This window comes from Rhinolophus sinicus, linkage group LG13 (assembly GCF_036562045.2).
Source record: "Rhinolophus sinicus isolate RSC01 linkage group LG13, ASM3656204v1, whole genome shotgun sequence".
Lineage (NCBI taxonomy): Eukaryota > Metazoa > Chordata > Mammalia > Chiroptera > Rhinolophidae > Rhinolophus > Rhinolophus sinicus.
In genome coordinates, this window is record NC_133762.1 from 7,964,838 (window position 1) to 7,982,976 (window position 18,139).

The following is an 18,139-nucleotide window of genomic DNA, read 5'->3' on the forward strand; positions in this document are numbered from 1 at the left end:
GTAATAAACACTTTCCAAAGGGGACACTTTGTTCTCAGTTACACAACTGAAGAGGGACAATAGGTCCAGAGTGAAATCCTGAACTGTGTCTGAACAGGACAGGGAGGTACACTGAAAAGAAATGTAAAGGTCATGTTAAAAAAAAAAAAGAAAAAAAAAAAAAGAAAAATGTCCCCTGCTGGGCCCAGTGCTTCACTTTCGGTTGAACTAAGGAAAGAGGAATTCAGGGTAACAGGCAGAGGCAGGGACAGGTAATTCAAAATGAGGCAAAATGCCAACACACCCCAAATTTAGACCCTACAAAAGGAGTAGGGGCAGCCATGGGGACATCCGAGGCTAGGAGTCGCTGAAGGCCCACTGAGTTCATTTCTTTGTGAACTTCATGGGCAGAATACCTCCCCGAAACTTCGAAAGACGGAGACAAAAATGTCTGTGATGAAAGGAGGGTAGGCAGGGCAAACAAAGCCAGCGGAATGTTTACGGAGGCTTGACGCCAGGAATTTTTGTTTATAGGATGATTCAGGACACGGATGGAGGGCTGACGCCTTGTGTTTCACCCAGCAGATAGGGTTTAAGTCTTTCCCTTCTTACCCAGGTTTAAGTCTTTCTCTTCTTACTGAGCTGACTGAAGTCCTTGTTTGGGGAGAGAAGGTAAGACGAGGAGAAAGGAGTGGAGAGGTGGGGATTGAAAACAATAGAGAGAAGAGAGATGGAGAGAGAGAGAGACAGAGAGACAGAGAGACAGAGAGAAGAGAGAGAGACAGAAGGAAGAAGGAGGAGGAGAGAGAGCGAAAAAGAGAGAATGAAGGAAGTAGAGACGCAAGCAGGTAAGGGCAACAGTACTTGAGGTACTGGATGCTGAGTGTGCATCAAAGCCAGTTTACCGTTGGGACCCACCTTTTTGGACAGCTTGCGGCTGTCTTCTACAAAGCGCTTTTCTCTGGGAGTGAAGGCTCGAATACTGGCTTTGACCTAGAAAGACATCATTGTTAAAAATTGCAGCATTTCTACAGACTTCATTCTTCTTTTCTTTTCTTTTTTTAATATTCGATTTATTGGGGTGACATTGGTTAGTAAAATTACATAGGTTTCAAGTCATTTTCATCTGTATATCACATCATCTGTATATCACACTATGTACTCACCACCCAGAGTCAGTTCTGCTTCCATCACCATATATTTGACCCCCTTTACCCTCTTCTACCACCTCCTATCCCCCTTTACCCTTTGGTAACCACTAAACTATTGTCTGTGTCTATGAGCTCTTGTTTGTCTGTCTTGCTCTTTTGTTGCTCTTAGTCTTACATCCCACATCTGAGGTCCTTGACTTTTTTCTTCTTAATGACCAGGGAGAATGGAGAAACCAATAATTCTGACCCCCAAAGCCTTTTGCAGGAAGCAGAAGAACGGGGGGCTGCCCCTGAGCTCTGCGTGTGTTTGTGGGGATCAAGTCATGAGCATCACGTCCCTGGAGTGAGTCAGACTGGATCTGGGGGACTCAGAATGCTTGCAAATCAACGGAGGTATTTTAAACCACTGCAGAGACTGGGTTCTCACACCAAAGTCTCTGAAAATAAAACTTCCCTTCACATCAAGGTTTTGAACAACACTTTCACCAAGGAAACCCTACAGGAAAACATTGGCTTCCAACTCATAAAAACATCTTTTCCACAGAGAATCTCATTTCTTCTCCATGAGGAGGCAAAATAAGTTGATGAGTCATTGTAGCCCCACTGTGTTGGGAATAAACTGAGCTCAGAGGCATACAATGATTTGTCCTCATCAACACACTGAGGAAAACATCAAAGAATAAAATTCAAGTCCTTCTCTGTCAGCCGGGCATCTGGAAGAATCACTTAATTAACATATATTCCTATTGTAGGCTTTTCCTCTAAAACTTAGGTTTCCCTATATGCATAGTATATACACGTGTGTTTGCCAGAAGAAAATGAAAAAGGAAGGATGGTCTGAGGTACAACATGCGCGTAAGATTTCCTTGAAGAAAAAGGGAAAGAAATGGGGGAAAAGAGGAAGTAACAACAGACCCCATCCTGGAGACGGTGCCCAGAGTTCCAGCATTAGTGGAAATAAAATAGAACACTTCCCTGCCGTTGATTGTTTCAATGATGTCTTAAAGAAACTAAGAAGCAGTATCGCAAAGGAATGACTGCAGAGTCAGAAAGATTGGGAACTGGATTTGGACTCGCTCATTTATTAGCAAACCGGCTCTCCTGTTTAATTCCACTTGCGCGTGATAAAAATGGCATGAATGACACCTGTTTGCCAGGTTTCTTGTGATGATTAAATGGAATAATGTGAGAGCCTGGTACGCTGTAGGTGGCCAATAAATGGCAGTCACTCTGATGCTTACTGTAACAGCTCATTCTTTTATACACCAACTGGATTAACCTGTGCTCTCCTTTCCCTTTCTAGAACCTACCACTGATACCAGGCCATGGGTCACTCGCCTGTAGGTTAGGAACACCTGTTTATAAGAATTGCTCGCCAAGAATCAACTGTGCCAATTCCCAAACCTGTTGATGCCAGTTTTACCTATTATTGTGATGCTATATTTACTTGATCATGACATAAATCACTGAGATACAAGGAGGGACCAAACGAGTTGAAATTTATGTTGCTCTAGAAGGCCCTGGTAAAGATCAGTCACGAAAAAGATACAGTGATTGAGGTAAAGATTTTATGGAAAAACAATCTGGAAAAATTCTAGATTCAGACTGTTCTGTGAATATCTTTAAAGCATATCTCCACTTTAATTAAAGAAACCAAAAGTAGAAATTATTGTAGATGTTATGGGTACATTTAGGCAAGCAACATTAAGTTTTAGAACTAAAAATAATAAATCCATGCTAAAAAAAAAAGAAGAAGGGTTTTAGGCCCACAACCTCAAATTGGCAAATGAATGTATATTTGCATATTTTACATTTAACTAAAGACTGAAAATACATTAAAGAAAATTTCCTCCTTTAACAGAGTTTCCAATGGAGTTTAAGTTTTTGTTCTGACAGTGTCAGATACCAGGATATCAACTGTAATAATTAAATACCACAGTCAGAGGCTTGAAAATATCTGTCCTACAGCCAACGGTTGCCTTGGAAGATTACAGGTAACAAAGCTAAAAACTTAATTTTCTCTTTAATTTTTAATTTTCTCTTTGGACATTTAAATTTATTGAGATAAACACCATCAATTCCAGTGGCTGAATAGGATAAACACCAGTTGAAAACTGGAGTTTCTAGCACTGATTTTTTTTTTTTGGCTGAGTTTTAAAACACTGTTCCCTTCTCTCTCTCTCTCCCTCTCTCTCTCATCCTTCTTCTTTTCCCTCCTCCCCCCTCCCTCCCTCTCTCTCTCTCCAATAATTCTGAAACATTTTACATTGATTTGAGTCTCTCCAGGATGGTCACCATTCACTTGAGGTACAGAGAGGCTGGGGGGTACGGCCCAGTTAGACTTACCGGATTATAAATGAGGTCCATCTCCAAGTAAATAACTCCTTTAAAAGCTTGTTCTAAATCTTTATTCTTCAATACATAACAATTTGTTTGTCCATCTCGAATCTGTCATAAGCAGTAGATAAAATAGGTTTAAACGAAACCAAACCGGCAGAGCTAAGAATGTAGAACGCACATATAGGTGAAGCAAATATTAAATCATAAATCAACTTTTAATTCTAGAGCGCTGTTATAACTGTCAAGCAGATACAGTTACAATTACCAGGCTGAAGCTAATGTTTTAATGGAAAACTAGTGGTGCAAATTATTCCTAAGCCTGCATGGGTTTTCCTTCAAAAATCCCAGAGGTGATACATTTTTTATTTATTAAAAGATGATATTCTACAAAATCCCTGGCCAGTACTCAAGATTGCCAAGGTCATGGGAAAAAAGAAATACTTGGCAAGTGTCACAAATCAGAAGGCTAAGGAGAAAAGATGATTAAATGCAAAAAGGGCATTAGTGGAAAAGCTGGTGAAATTAAAATCAAGACCAGACTTTAGTTACTAGCAATGTAGTATGTCAGTTTTTCAGTTTTGACAAATGTATCATAGCAATGTGAGATATTAACATTCGAAGACCCTTAGTTGAGGGGTATATGGGAACTCTGTATTATCTTTACAACTTTTCCGTAAATCTAACATTATTCCAAAATCAAAAGGTTATGAAACTATTTTAAGAAACGAAGAAAGGAACCAATTTTAATAAAATAATCAGTGTCTCATAGCCACGGGGAAATGCAAATTACACAAACTGAGGTTTGAAATCCAAAAACATTCAAAACGCATCAAGTGGTGACAAACCTTCCAAACAAACAAGTCCCCCTAATATCCTCTCGGCCAGCATGTCACATTAATTCCATATACTAATCTAGCTGGGGACCTCAGCATGAAAGGCATCTAAGAAAAATGTTTCCTGTATCATTTTGGAAACATCTTGGCTCCCGTTAAAGCATTCTCTTTTCAGAGTTGATGTCAGCAACGCTTTATTCGACAAAGGAGTGATCTATGTATTCACCTTCTGCCTTAGGAGGCATACCTGTTACCTCCAAAAGGACATCAGCAAAATTTGAGCGGACCCAAAGCTCCATTCGGGATTGTAATGATCAAGGATTGGAAATAACAGAGGAAATTTGAGGCCATGAAATTTGAGCCATATTTTAAATGACTATTGCTGTCACTACAAGCATTCAACTCAAGTGTTCTTATAAACAGTGGTGGAAATGAGTTGAATAAGTCACAGGAGGAAACAGAACCATTCTCCTTTACAAGGGAGAGGTCACCTTCCTTCCCAAAGCCACCCCACCTCTCTCAATTGAATAGGTTTTAAACAGAAAGATGGTTTTCCTGGCCAGTGGCTAAAAGGAAGAGGCTGCCCCATAAAGACCTGGTTTCCTTCCGAAACGGTGTCCAAACAGGATTCTGGGCTTCCTCTTTTATCCACTGTCTCACTTAATAAATTGTGGGTGTTAAAGTTGAAAGAAATAAATACAAAAACATCATGACAATTTGCCAACCTGACTTTCGTCCAATTTAGCTTTGCTGCAACCCTCAGGCATTGTACTGTTATCGTAAAATTTCCATGATTTCTTAAGGGTTAGGGAAGGTCAATAGAAGAACAAGAAGTATCAGTATAAAAAGAAATATTTTATAGTCAAAGAAGTTTTGTAGTTTTTTGTTTTGTTTTGTTTTTAATTTGGTAAATGATTTCCTTTTTCTCAATGTCCTAGTATTGTGTCAGCAAAACACAGAACCCACTCAGAGATATTAAAGCAGTGATTACAGACAAAAATATAATTGAGGCTATTCATGTTTAGTACTTTAATATACTGTTATCTTAAAATATATAAATCACAAGTTTAAAAACTTGTAAAAAGTTTGAAAAAGGACCAAAAAAAAATTCAGAGCAGACTCTACACACATTTCATCTTCGAGTTTGAGAAAGTCACTTCAATTAAGACCTATGTTTAGCTTGAGATCTGTCCATTAAGGCAAAAATAAATGGCAGTCTTCAGTTTATGACAAAAGGGGGTCTCTAAATTCATTGGGAGAGTCTTGCTGGGCTGACATCTGGGAGGATTTCATTTCACTGGAATAAAGGGTCTTTGGATAAAATAATAGATATTGTCTTTAACTGCAGGGTTGCCAGAAAACTCTTCACACTGACCTGACACACACCTTTGCACACCAGCTTTTTCATAGGTGAAGACCACAAATATTAAGCAATAATTTGGGGAAAACATCTCTGCTGGACAGTAGTACAGATTTAATCTAGGAAAACAACTTCCACAATCAGAGAAATGGGTCTTTTCATGTCCCTTTATATTATTTTCAGAAACAAGTGATATACCAGAAAGACTTCATTCTGCTAACAGTTAATTCCTGGTTAATTCCACCAGTGAATGAAAGAGAGCAGGGAGTCTCCTTCTCAGTAATGATTCAGGATTTTGGAGCCAGAGGACAAGTTACAGAGAAGATAGTCTCCTTTAGATATGAATCTGACCTGAAATCATCTTTAAACTATTCAAACTTTTCTTGAATTTTAAATCTGATTAAACAAGCTTTAAGTAAATATGAAGAACTTTTTAAAAGTTGGATGATAAAACTTTTTGAGTCAAAGAGACACTGTATTCATTATATTAGAGAACTACTTTTAATCAGCATGTAACAGGGGTTGGTGTGTGGAACAGAGGACAAATCTTTTTCTTACCTGGAACTCCTTTTAAAGAATTATTATTATGTTTTACTATAAAGTTCTTCAATGTGATGAGTTACCAACAGATTCAATAGCTAAGTTAACCATAATCCGTATGAAGATATAAAACCACCAGGTGGCTCAGGGAGGAAAGATACACATTTAAGATCAAAATCCAAACTGAAGAGTCCTATTGATTTCTTCAGTTTGACCTTCATTTAAAAATAAAAATGGAGAAGACTGGGGTGTAAACAAGCATTATGCAGTCAGACGCTTTTTATTTCACGCAAAGCAGGAAATACTACAATGTGACACTACCACAATATACCAGTTGGTCCCAGGTGGTGCATATACAAAGTGACCCTCCAGTGACATATGATGTGGACAGACATGAGGCTGGAGAAGAGGCAAAATACTCTTTACTTGCTAGCGATTCCCATTCACGTCCCCCCTTGGAATCGGGCCTATTTCCAATGGCATGAGTTACAAAGAGCGTGAGAGATTAAAATGTCCACAAGGTCACAGTTGACTGACACAAAGGCAAGCACCAGACAGTAGAGGCAGCATGGAATCCATTCCCACAGACCCTCTCCACTTTCACTGCACTTCCTCTTTCTGCCAAGCAATCCAGCTCACCCACTGCCTGAACCCTAAACCCAGCTCTAAACTCCGGAGATGGCAGAAAACCTTGATGTCCCCAGCATTTATTTCTTATCAACCCTCTCCCTATGATAAACGCTGTCTTTACAAAAGTCACATATATTAATTGGAAGAATTGTGTAAAATTTACAAAAGTGATTTTAAAAACCCACAATGTTTTACAATAGTACATTTTAAAACAAACACACATCTCTTGTTTTAAAGGCATAGCTGTATTTATTTATCTTATAAAACTAAGATCAGAGTGTATTGGGTAAAAGTTGGGCCTCTAGAGGCAGATTGAACAGAGTTTAAATTCTGGCTCTGCTCAGACTGGCTGGATAACTTTGGATAAGTTACAAAATTCCTCTGTTCTTCAGATTCCTAATCTATAAAATGTGAATAAAAATTAAAATGAATATGCATGTCAGAGGTTGTGAAATAATTAGTTAAAACAGTAAGAATGGTGACAAGTACATAGAAATTCTTCACCACATCTGGTTTTTAGTCTTATTTTAATTTGTAGACTTTTTAATCACGTATCTTTTGAGTTTGAAAAATGAATGGGAAACATTCCCCAATGTCATAATTGATTTTTCTACATTATTTAGAATGGTTCTTTACTTAGGAATTTCTATAACTAACCAATCCTCACTGTAACTCACTAAGATTGTTTCTAATTTTTAACAACTATAAACACCATAACGATTTTATACATAGATATCTTTGTGCATCCATGATGCATTCCTAAAAATAAATTCCTAGAGGTGGAATCTGCTTTTATGGTTTTGTCCTCCTAAAGTGCTGTATTAATTTATACTCCTAGCCTCAGTGAAAAAGCCTGTCCATTTCCTAACAACTTTGCCAACCATAGGCGTTTTCATTTAATATACAGCAATTTCATAGGAATAAAATGGTCTCAGGTTATTTTAATATGTGCCTTTTTATAACTAATGAGACTGAACATTTTCTTTCATATGTTTATTAACAGTGGGCCCTGGTGGGACTGTGGAAACAGACAGACTTAGATTCAATTCCCATCTCTGGCATTTAGCATCTGCGTGACCATGGGTAATTACTCTCTCTCTCAGTTACCTATCCAAAATAGATACCTAGAATATACGTGTTCAAAGATATGTGTATATTAAATTTTAATCCATTTTATCAAGGTGTCTTCTCCAAGCCTTATTCCAAGTCATGCTCCCTCCAAGAGTGTTTAAGGGACTCCTTTTTCTTCACTGAATCATCACTGCGAATGAAAAATCTTTACGATATTTCTTAATCGGATTGCTTAAACTAATTTGATAATTTAAGTTACTAAAACAATGGTCATGAAGATGACAGCTTACGCTGTAAGTGCTTACTGTGTGCTATACTGTGATCACTTTACATTTGTCAAACCATTTAAATCTTCACCACAGACCTCCAATGAAGATATTATGATAATTACCTTCATTTTATCAAGAAGGAAACAGAAACAGAGAGGTTAAGTAACTTATCAAAAATCACATAGCCAGTTAGGGGAGAAGACTGTGCCAGCTCACGTGGTCTGGTTTTATCTTCTGCACTCTTAACAATAATCATGGTTGACTAAAGCACGGGCCACTCATATACTCATTAGTTTAGCTATTCTGATTTCTACCTCTTTAAATTTTCTGCTAGCTTGATTTGTCTTTATTGATTAAAAAAAACCTTTTATGTTAGTGGTATTATCCATTTATTTTGATGCTGCAAGTATTTCTTACAAATTAATATAGAATTTCCTTTTTATTAAATCTATACTTTTGATATCAGGGAAGAAATTCATTTATTTTCCATTTCTTTTCATATTCTTAACAAATTTCAATAATGTAAGAATTGCCTATACCTTTAAAGTTTCAAAAAATTTAAACAATTTGGATCTGCTATTTTCTTATTTGGGGGAGGGAGGGACAGAAGGAGAAAGTGGTGGAATTATTTGATACATTTTCCTGATATTTCCATACTTATTTTCAACAAACAATGCATTCAACACCTAACATTTAAGTTCCTCCAATTATATTCTTTAAGATTATTTCCTTGCTGGTTTTGATACATTAATTTCTCTGAATGGGGAGATGTGTTATGTTTATAGTTAACTTTGGGAGACTTCTTACCTTTACAACAGCCAAGTTCTCCAAAGGTATGTTTCTATATTTATTTAAGTTTTCATTCATACTCCTCAGTAAAATTTGTGTTCTTCATAGCAATTCCTGTATTTCTTGCTCCATCATTCTTAATAGTGTATGCTTTTTTCTCTTTTTTTCATTAGCCTCGTAAATAATATGCCTGTTTAAATGCTTTTAACAAAACTAATACTTGGATTTATCAAAAATACTGTTTACATATTTTTCTAAGTTATTGCTCACTTTTTATCTTCCTCAGTTCCTAATTTTCTTAGTTTCATTTTATCTAATTTTAGTTCCTCCTATTGAGATGTTTAATTGATTTTCAACCTTTGTTGTTTAATTGTAAAAACATTCAAGGTAAGGATTTCCTCTGAATAATACCTTTGGCCCATATCCACACTTTTTATGTATACTACTTCATTGTTCATTTCTATAATCGCAGTTTTGGTATCTACATTAGCACATGGGCGGGTTTTTTTTCAACAAGTGTTTTGACACTTGTTTCATTTTTGCTGTTATTTACAGTACTGTGATCATAGTACAGTTTCTGCCTTTTGGGAATCTACTGAGGCATTTTGGACCCCCAATATGGTTACTATTTTAAAATGTAAAATGGGTATTTGAACAGAAATATTTTATATATTTGCATTTGTGTATACACACCTATCCATTATCAAGCTCATTGCTTGTTCTCTGAAGTTTGAGAACCATCACTTTAGTACACCTAAAATTCAACTGAGAACTTGCTTTTAAACAGGGAGATTGCAGGGTCTCATCCCCAGAAATTTAGCACTTGTGGGATGGTGTGCATGGCCTTTCACTATTAACAGACACTTTGTAGGAGCTGGACTTGCAAACAATTGGACTTTCAAGAAACATCACTTCACAGCCTTAACTTATTTTTTGCTTCTGATGTTTTGAAAGATGGATAGATCCTATATATTATCATTTGGATGTTCTAATTTTGTATTTTTTTCCTTGTTTTTCAAATATTTTTAATATATACATACATTTCTATGGGAAATTGTTCACATAAAAGGCTAATGTTTGTTATAACCTGATTGATAATTAAATTGGCTCTTTGAACACATAAAAATAACCTCCTCTGTATGTTTCTGACTTAACTTTCATGTACATGTATGTGCGATACTTTTGCTCTTTGACTCATTCTAAGAGGTTTTCCCATTTAATAGGAAAGTTTAACCCATTCGACATTTACCATCATGTGTGATTTGCTCAGATTCATACGTGTCATCTTCTTGTTACAGGGCACGACAGGAATCTGACTAGTAATTGTTGACCCTGTCCATCTTTACCAATACTATCCACCCTATATACTACATGAGGTTCATGATAATTCTAGCATATCAAAGTGGTTTTCAGGAATATAGAGAACTGTGCCTTATTTTACCTTTCTTTATTTACTTCAATGGACATTCTGGACCAGCATTAGGCAGGGAGGAGAGCTGAACGTTTGTGTTCAAAAATCACCATTTTAGCCCTGCATTGGGACGACTTTTAATTTTTTTAAATTTAGTTATACATTCATAAATGTTAATTAATACAAAGTAAAATATCAATATTATTTATTTTTATGGCCAGGTTTTTGGCGTGAACCTGAAAAATGTGATTGTGTAAGTGTGCCCATTATAATGTGCAAATCTCCTCACAGGTGAAACCTGGGCAAATACTTAATGGGAAATGCAAATGAAGATTTGCATGGACATTGATTTGGTACAAGCAATTACAGAAAATTTGTCCCATAAAACTAATTAAGTGAGGCTGTTATTGTGCACGTGGAATCACAGAGAAAGCAGAGCCCTGTGCTTCTAATTACAGAGTCACACGTTGGTGGGGCCTGTACAAGAAGACTCCAATTTGTTTCGAAATGCAGGACCCCATCAAACTGCGGAAGATTTCTTCTTAGACATTAGGAAATAATAATACACAGATACTTTCCTTGTTTTACAGAAGGCTGATTTTCAAAGTCTTCCTCAATCGACCCATTCCATAATTCTGAGAGGCTAAACATATGTTTGAATAAAAAAGAAATGACCCAGATTGATACGAAGAACCCAGCCAGATTGTCAGGACAGAATGAGGGTCATTTAATTGAGGGTAGAAATGTTACATCAATCTATTGAATCATATAATTATTAGGAGATGGTGTCTACACTGGAAATGTTTTAAAACGCTAAAAGGTGCCTACTGTTTTCTGATGCATGTTTAGTATATTACTGATTGAAAGATTTCAGGAATCAAGTGGAAATGGGCAAATATTAGAAGTCTTTAGATTAGAATCCATTCCAATCCCAATTTTTTGATGTTTTCAACCATGTGTAAAAAGGTTGGCATACTTTGTAACCATTTAAAAAAATAACTTCTACAGAAAAGTTGAACAGAAATGAAGTGTCTATGCTTTGGACACCTCACCACCATTCACAGATATACTGAGTTTAGAATATGGATTTTAAACGAGCCAATAGTCAGCCAGCACATTGACCTTGATTAAAAGATATAGTGGATTCAGAACATGCTCTTTATTTTACAGGTTGAAAGGCACTTAGCACATTACCAATTGAAAAAGATTAAAAGTTGAGTAACATTCCACATTTTATACCTAGACATTTTAAAATGTAGTTTGCATTTTCTGTTTAAAAAAAAGAAAACAAAGTATAAATCAAGTTTTAGTTTCTCACATGGTTAAAGAAAAATGTATTCTCACAAGAAATAGTCACACTCTTCTCCAAGAAATGCACTTTTTGTTTTTAAATATAAAATAAGATATAATTGAATACTGTTTCATATCCTATAGATATAATAGTAAAGCACAGATGAATCCGTCTTTATGATTTGCTTTCATATTTAAAAAGCAGTGAAATAAATCTTTCCCCTAAGAGGCACAGAACACAAAATCTAAGGGTTTTTCTCTTTGACGCTTATTTCTGGAGTTTTAACCAATATTCCCTCAATATGGCAGTATAACATCTCCTAAGTGCAGGCTGTGATATAAGATGGCCTTGTTCAAATCCAGCCTCTATATTTATCAGCTACAGGATGCTTTTGGTGCCTCAGTTTCCTCATTTGTAATGGTCATAATAATAAAGCATGCCTCATTAGGTTGTCAGAGAATTAATGATTTAACATATGACCAGTGCACAGCAAAGGGTTTGCTAGTTAAGCATTACTCAATAGATATTAAATTTAAAAAAAAACACCTAGATCTAAATAAATACATTTCATTGATCTAAGGCCCTGACTTAGAGCCTTTGAACTTAAAGATTCCTTGCCTGGAAGAGTTTCCCCAGATATCTACATGGCTTTCTCTCTCACCTCCTTATGTGCTCACACACATGCCCCCTTTTCAGTGAGCCCCCCCACATCGCTGCCAGCTCATGGAAAAATGCCCCCATGCCCCCCACATAAATTCTTGGCGTCCCCTTCTCCTGCTTCACTTTGTACATAACACCTTTCACTATGGAACATACTGTCTACTTTTCCTTTGTTTTTTTGTTCTGTTTTGTTTTGGGTTCATATGCTGCCTCCTATAACCAACAAGTAAGTTCCAAGAGAGGAGATAGCTTTATTGCTGTCATTTTTAGAGTATTACCATCTACAACTATGCCTGGCACGAAGTGGACACTTGATAAATATTGATCAAACACAGGAACGCATATCTGGGAAAAGTCAGGGGGCTAGGCGGGCTGCCTGCATTGAAATCAAGTCTTTCACAAACCATTCGACCTTGTATTAGGTGGGTGCAAAAGTCACTGTGGTTTAATGGGTTAAAAATAATTGCAGAAACTGCAAAGACTTTTGCACCAACCGAGTATTTTCAAGGATGTGGTTTGAAAACTGCATGAATTGAGGTCAGTGGGTCTCCCGTGGGAGTGATTTCCCCCCTCAGGACATATGGCAATGTCTGAAGACATCTCCGACTGTCCCAACAGGTGCGACTGGTGTTCAGTGGGTAGCACCCAGGTATGCTGCTAAACCTCTACAATGTATAGGACAGGCCCCCACCACGAAGGATGCCCCACCCCCAACCTGCAATAATGCTAAAGTTGAGAAACCCTACACCTGAATTAGCCGCAGGTAATGTCTTAGATGTAACTCAACAGCACATAGATATTGTACTAATACAAGGCAGGGAGGGAAGAAAGTCAACTTGTTGGTATTATAAAAAGACCAAATACACACAATTTTGACATGCAAAACAGAGGGAGGATTTTAAAAGATAGAAAGTAATGTTCACCGATCAAGGACAAAAATATTTCTACTAAACATGTATCTAAAAAAAAGGAGGGAATCTATCTATATACACGCGAAAAAGGAAACTGAATTTTAAAGGAGAGCCTTTGCTTCTCATCCTTTTGGACTTCTCTAAAATCAGGCTCCGTGTTCCTGTGACATGTATTCTTTGAAGTATGACTGGCAAAGTTGTAATAAAAAATTTAAAAAAGAGGGAAATCCCAAATTACCATGTCCTCCCTGAGAGTCGGCGTGGTTGCTGATGGCCTGGAGCATTTGGCAGGAGGGAACGACGAAGGAGCAGCTGTACCACCACTCTCTTCGAGTAACATCAGGGATATGAGAACTTGGGGAGAAATTAACCAAGCAATCAAACAGAGAGCGAGACTGAGAGCTGCAGCGTTTTCCCGTCTGCAAACATTACGTGAGCTAGTCTCATCTCGTGGTTAAATTACAGACTGCTCCAGCCATGAAAATGCACTCATAGCCGTGGAACAATAAGTTTTGGGGAAGAAATAAATAAAGCCTTATTGACTAATAAGGCTATAACAACAGTAACCATGATATTAATGGTTAGATGAAAAACTGAAATTCTGTCTGCTAGATGAGTACATTTGGTAAAAACATTCATATCCAATTAAGAGGTGAATTCAGATCCCAACTTTCCTCCGTTGCCCATAAGAGCATTATTTGGTGCTTTCTCCCCTGAATTTTATTGGCTATTTTTCCATTCAGCTCTCAGCTTACTCTGGCATGTTGTCTTGTAGCTGGACTTTGGAAACGGCCCTCTTTTTCCAAGAGATGCTCTCTGCTTTCCGCCACCAAGCAATTTTTGAGACTGAAAACAAACACGGCTACTAAAAACACAAATAGAACTTCGGAGAAAATGATCTTTGGTAGAACTGAGAACAACTGTCCCGTTACCAGCAATTAATCTTTGATGAAATGGGCAGTAAGCAGGTAACAAAGACATGCAAATGTGTTTTTCATTAACAAATGGAAAATCAGTCATAGATATGCACTCCTTGAAACCAAAGAGAAACTGTCATCTTAAAATGGAAAGACTGAGAGTGAACTGAAAGGCTGGCCAAAATGTTACGGTTGGTTCAATCAATATTCGACTGACACAGAGAGAAAATTATGTTACTTCCTATCTGAAAACTACTGAAAATACTGGATAAGGATGAGGAATACAACAGTTGTTTCCTGCTATAGCTGGGAGCCTTTTTCCCCCCAGATTGACAAAGATAAAGTAACTTAAACCATACAAACTTTCCCACTGTAAAATAACTCACAAATTGTGCATTAACAAAAGTAACTTACAGATAGCAAGGGGATGGCAACTTTTCCAAGAAAATCGGGGGGTTTATCTCCATCTTCATCAAACACTGTCACTTCCAACACATCGTGGATATCTTTAACGGGGCTGAACAAGAAACACACCATGTAATATACACAAAAACACATAAGTGAAGGCTGTTCCATGAAGATCTGAAAACACGGTTTCACTAATTAAGTCTGTATGTCCTTAGAGTATAAAACTACCATTTAATTAAATTCCAAAAATTAAATCAAACTGACTATATTCCCAAACCTTCCATCATAAAAGATTTAGTCATCCATCTGGAAAAAAAAAAAATCAACTTTTTTACTATGACATTTTCCACGTCTACGTGCAATCAAGGATAGGAGTCTTAAAGAAACAGGATGAAGAAAGAGAGTGGGAGACAGAAAGAAGAGGGGGAAAGGACAGTGATTTCAAAGTAGATTCCAAGTGAGAAGAGCACAAATAAGATTTTCTTCACTTTAAATTAATGAAGAATTACTTTAAAAAAAAAAAAAAAAAAGTGGTCCAAATCACTATTTGCTGAGATCCAACTAAAGCTTCCTATTATTTAAACATAAAATACCAAAAGGCCCATGCATATTTAGAACCATTTTGTATGTTGACCAGAAGTCAGACATCGGCTACAATGAACATTGGAACCATGGTCATTGCAATGTTTTTGGCCAACAAGAGACTCTTGCATAAAGCAATTTGCAAGGCTGCTTAGTGGAGTTCATCCACTTCTCCTAGAACCTCCGGAACTTTCTACTGGTAACCATCAACACCATTCAAAACAAACCTTATTCTTTTGGTTAGAAGCACAGACAGAGCAGTTCTTTAGCGTTGGGAGGGCAGTGTAGCACCATTTAGTTCACGCAATTTCTACAGGGGCCACCCTTTAATGGTTAGATGCTTCGGAATCTAAAGCCAACTAGGAAATATATCCAGCCTCCAAATTGCCTGAGTTTGAAAGAGTGACAGGGCATTGCTAGGGGACAGGTCATTCAGATTAGCTGGAATACAATGAGCCTTCGGGAGTCTTTGAGGAATAGCAGATAATCTGTATTTTTCCAAAAGATTCTGGCAGAATACAAGCCTTCAGGCATTAAAATAACGCTGTAACACTGAATGTGAGACAGCTCTACAGCTGTAATGTTCTTTAACCCAGGGATGAATTCATCTGGATACATGGAAGCTTCCATCTACTCATGGATTGATTTAGTCACTAAAAGATCTACTTTACAAATGCCTTCTGGAACTTGCTTGCAGTTCCAAAGGGTCTCTTCTATTATTAACACTGAGGTCTATAAAATGAAACGATAAAAGGTTTTCACAAGGAAAAACACAATAAAATTCATTCTTGGCACATAAAAGTGGGCAGCGAGGCCCACTCAAGCACCCCAGCCTGCCCCAAACGTATCAGGGATAATTGGTCTCTAAGTTAAAGCCGCCCCTGGATATTCCAAAGGCTAAATACAGCACTTACAATGTAAAAACTTTGTTCCACGCAGGGTTGAGGGTTTTGTAAATGGTATGTGTCTGAAGTCGGTCATTGCCTAACTCCAACAAGCAAAAGGGATCGCTCTTGCCTGCAAAGAGAACACAGACACTGGTCAGAGACAAACGGATCTCAGAAGTGACAGAGGCCAAGGGAACAAAAGCCATGTGCTTTTATGACAATAAAGCTGTGCTTGCTGAGTGGTGAAGGGGAGCCTCTGTTTCCGGCGAGCCCATGAATCTGAGAAAGGAACGGGAGCCTGCAAGTGTGGGGACTAAACGTGATAAATGGATCGGACCTGACACTCACCCCAGCTGAGGCCTTGAAGACACAGGTCACAAAGGAGCAGGTGTCAACCTGTCATGTGAGAGAGAATCCACTTCTGTGTTTCATTTGAAAACAGAAGCTCATCTCTGTTTCCTCCCCCCCACCCCCAATTCTCTTTGACTCAATATAGATCACGAGCTTCCTGTCACTGGAAGGCTGTGATAACTTATACGCTTCTGCACGGTTGTGAGAAAAGTGGGGAAAAAAAGTGTAAACCTATCTATGTAGGAGTTAAAACTGCTCTGGGGTGAGTGGCCACCAGTATTTATAATCCTATATATTTACGACACTATGAAAATACCCAGGCCACAGTCTGGGCGCTCATAGCCATCCAGGTGAAAGTATAATTCCATAAAGTTGGTTCGAAGTTTTTATCTGAAAGACATAAAGCTCAACCTTTAACTTTTCCCACCCCACCTCTTCTTTTTCCACCCTACCTTACACGGCCTCCGGAAAAAAATAGAGACATAGATAAATAGAAAAATAAAATAAATAAATAAGGCCAGAAATTCCAAAGCCCAAAGCTGGACCCCCAAAATTACCACGTAAAAGTCCTCTCCCTTTTTGTTGGGTTTGGAAGAAGGACTTAGCATCGGCACTGTCAGGAAAAGAATGGATGGCTCTGTAGTGTCCGCAGGACGACGAGCACACACCGCCTGCCTCTGCAACATACTGGCGAGTGACAAAGCGGTGCGGACTAAGTTAATTGGGGACGTGAAGGATAGATGCTCCTTCAACAAATGGCCAAGGGAACCCAGGCCAGGGCCTAATGCAAACAGTGCTCAGGCCTCCTGACCTACTGGCCCCAGAGTCAGGTCAGTAAACGCATCTAATTCACTTCGTAACCAGAAGCTGTGAGAAACTGCACGTCCACAGAGAGCCTGGCATGTGCAAGAGGCTGCATGAAGATTATATTTTTAAAAAAGGAAGAAGAAGAGCAGATGCATTTGGCAAGGGTCAGTTTTAGGCAGGAGATTCCATACAACTGATGCGTGGCCTGGACGCTTGGATGCCTGGCCAAAGCTTTCAAGTCAGTGCTATTATCTCCCTGGCCAGTTAGACAATGATCAAGCCGTGGACCTACATGCATGAGCCCGGGTTGTCCATTACCAACAAAGGAAATGGTCCCTGTCTAAATTCGGCAGAAAAGGAATTTATAAATTTAATATCAAGTGGTTCTGAGAAGCATGGCAAATATTGCAAAAGTCAGGCTTGAGAAATTGCAAGAAACCAAAGAATTGCTTAGGAATTTTTAGGCACAAGAAGCTAAGTCAATATCTCACGCCAGGGAGAGTCTGGTGTGGCCTCAGCTTCCCGGAAAACTGGCCCCACAGGCCCGCCTGGCCCCGGCCCCTGAGTATGGCTGTCTCCACTGTGAATTCTTCACTCGTGTCTCTTTGCCTTACTTCGTGCAGATGGAAAGGGCTCAGAGGAAACACCTGATTGGTCCAGTGTGGCCAAGGACCCACGCCCGAATTGCCAGGACTCACAGAGGGAGTACTGGCTTTTTAGCTTCCGTGAGTGAACGTGGGCTTCGATCCCTTCTCCAAAACACACTGTGACAAATGCCCCAAACCTACAAGGGGTGTCAGTTGGTGGGACAGCCCAAATCAAACCAAGAGAAAAATGAATCTGCCTCGGAAACGTCTTGGCTATGTAAAGACTGCTTGCTTGGCTCCAGGAATGTGTTTTGCAGGGCATGGTGTAGGAGCTGGGTGGGCCGGGACCTGCCAGCGGAGAACAC

At 38.4% G+C, this 18,139-nt stretch overlaps 1 protein-coding gene and 1 long non-coding RNA gene across 10 annotated transcripts in view; one reads left to right on the forward strand and one right to left on the reverse strand.

The window, feature by feature from the left end:
* Positions 1-18,139, reverse strand: part of MCTP2 (multiple C2 and transmembrane domain containing 2) — a 394,026-nt gene that overhangs the window by 51,391 nt on the left and 324,496 nt on the right. For all 9 annotated transcript variants that reach the window (XM_074317382.1, XM_019726683.2, XM_074317383.1 and 6 more), the window contains 4 exons: positions 16,057-16,159; positions 14,567-14,669; positions 3,477-3,578; positions 898-972 (listed from right to left, as the gene is read on the reverse strand). In XM_074317382.1, coding sequence (XP_074173483.1) covers positions 898-972; positions 3,477-3,578; positions 14,567-14,669; positions 16,057-16,159 — 383 coding nt within the window. The remainder of the gene's footprint in view (positions 1-897; positions 973-3,476; positions 3,579-14,566; positions 14,670-16,056; positions 16,160-18,139) is intronic.
* On the forward strand, positions 461-2,364 carry LOC141568087 (uncharacterized). Its single transcript, XR_012491095.1, has 2 exons — positions 461-651; positions 1,350-2,364. It is a non-coding gene; the product is annotated as an uncharacterized LOC141568087 (long non-coding RNA).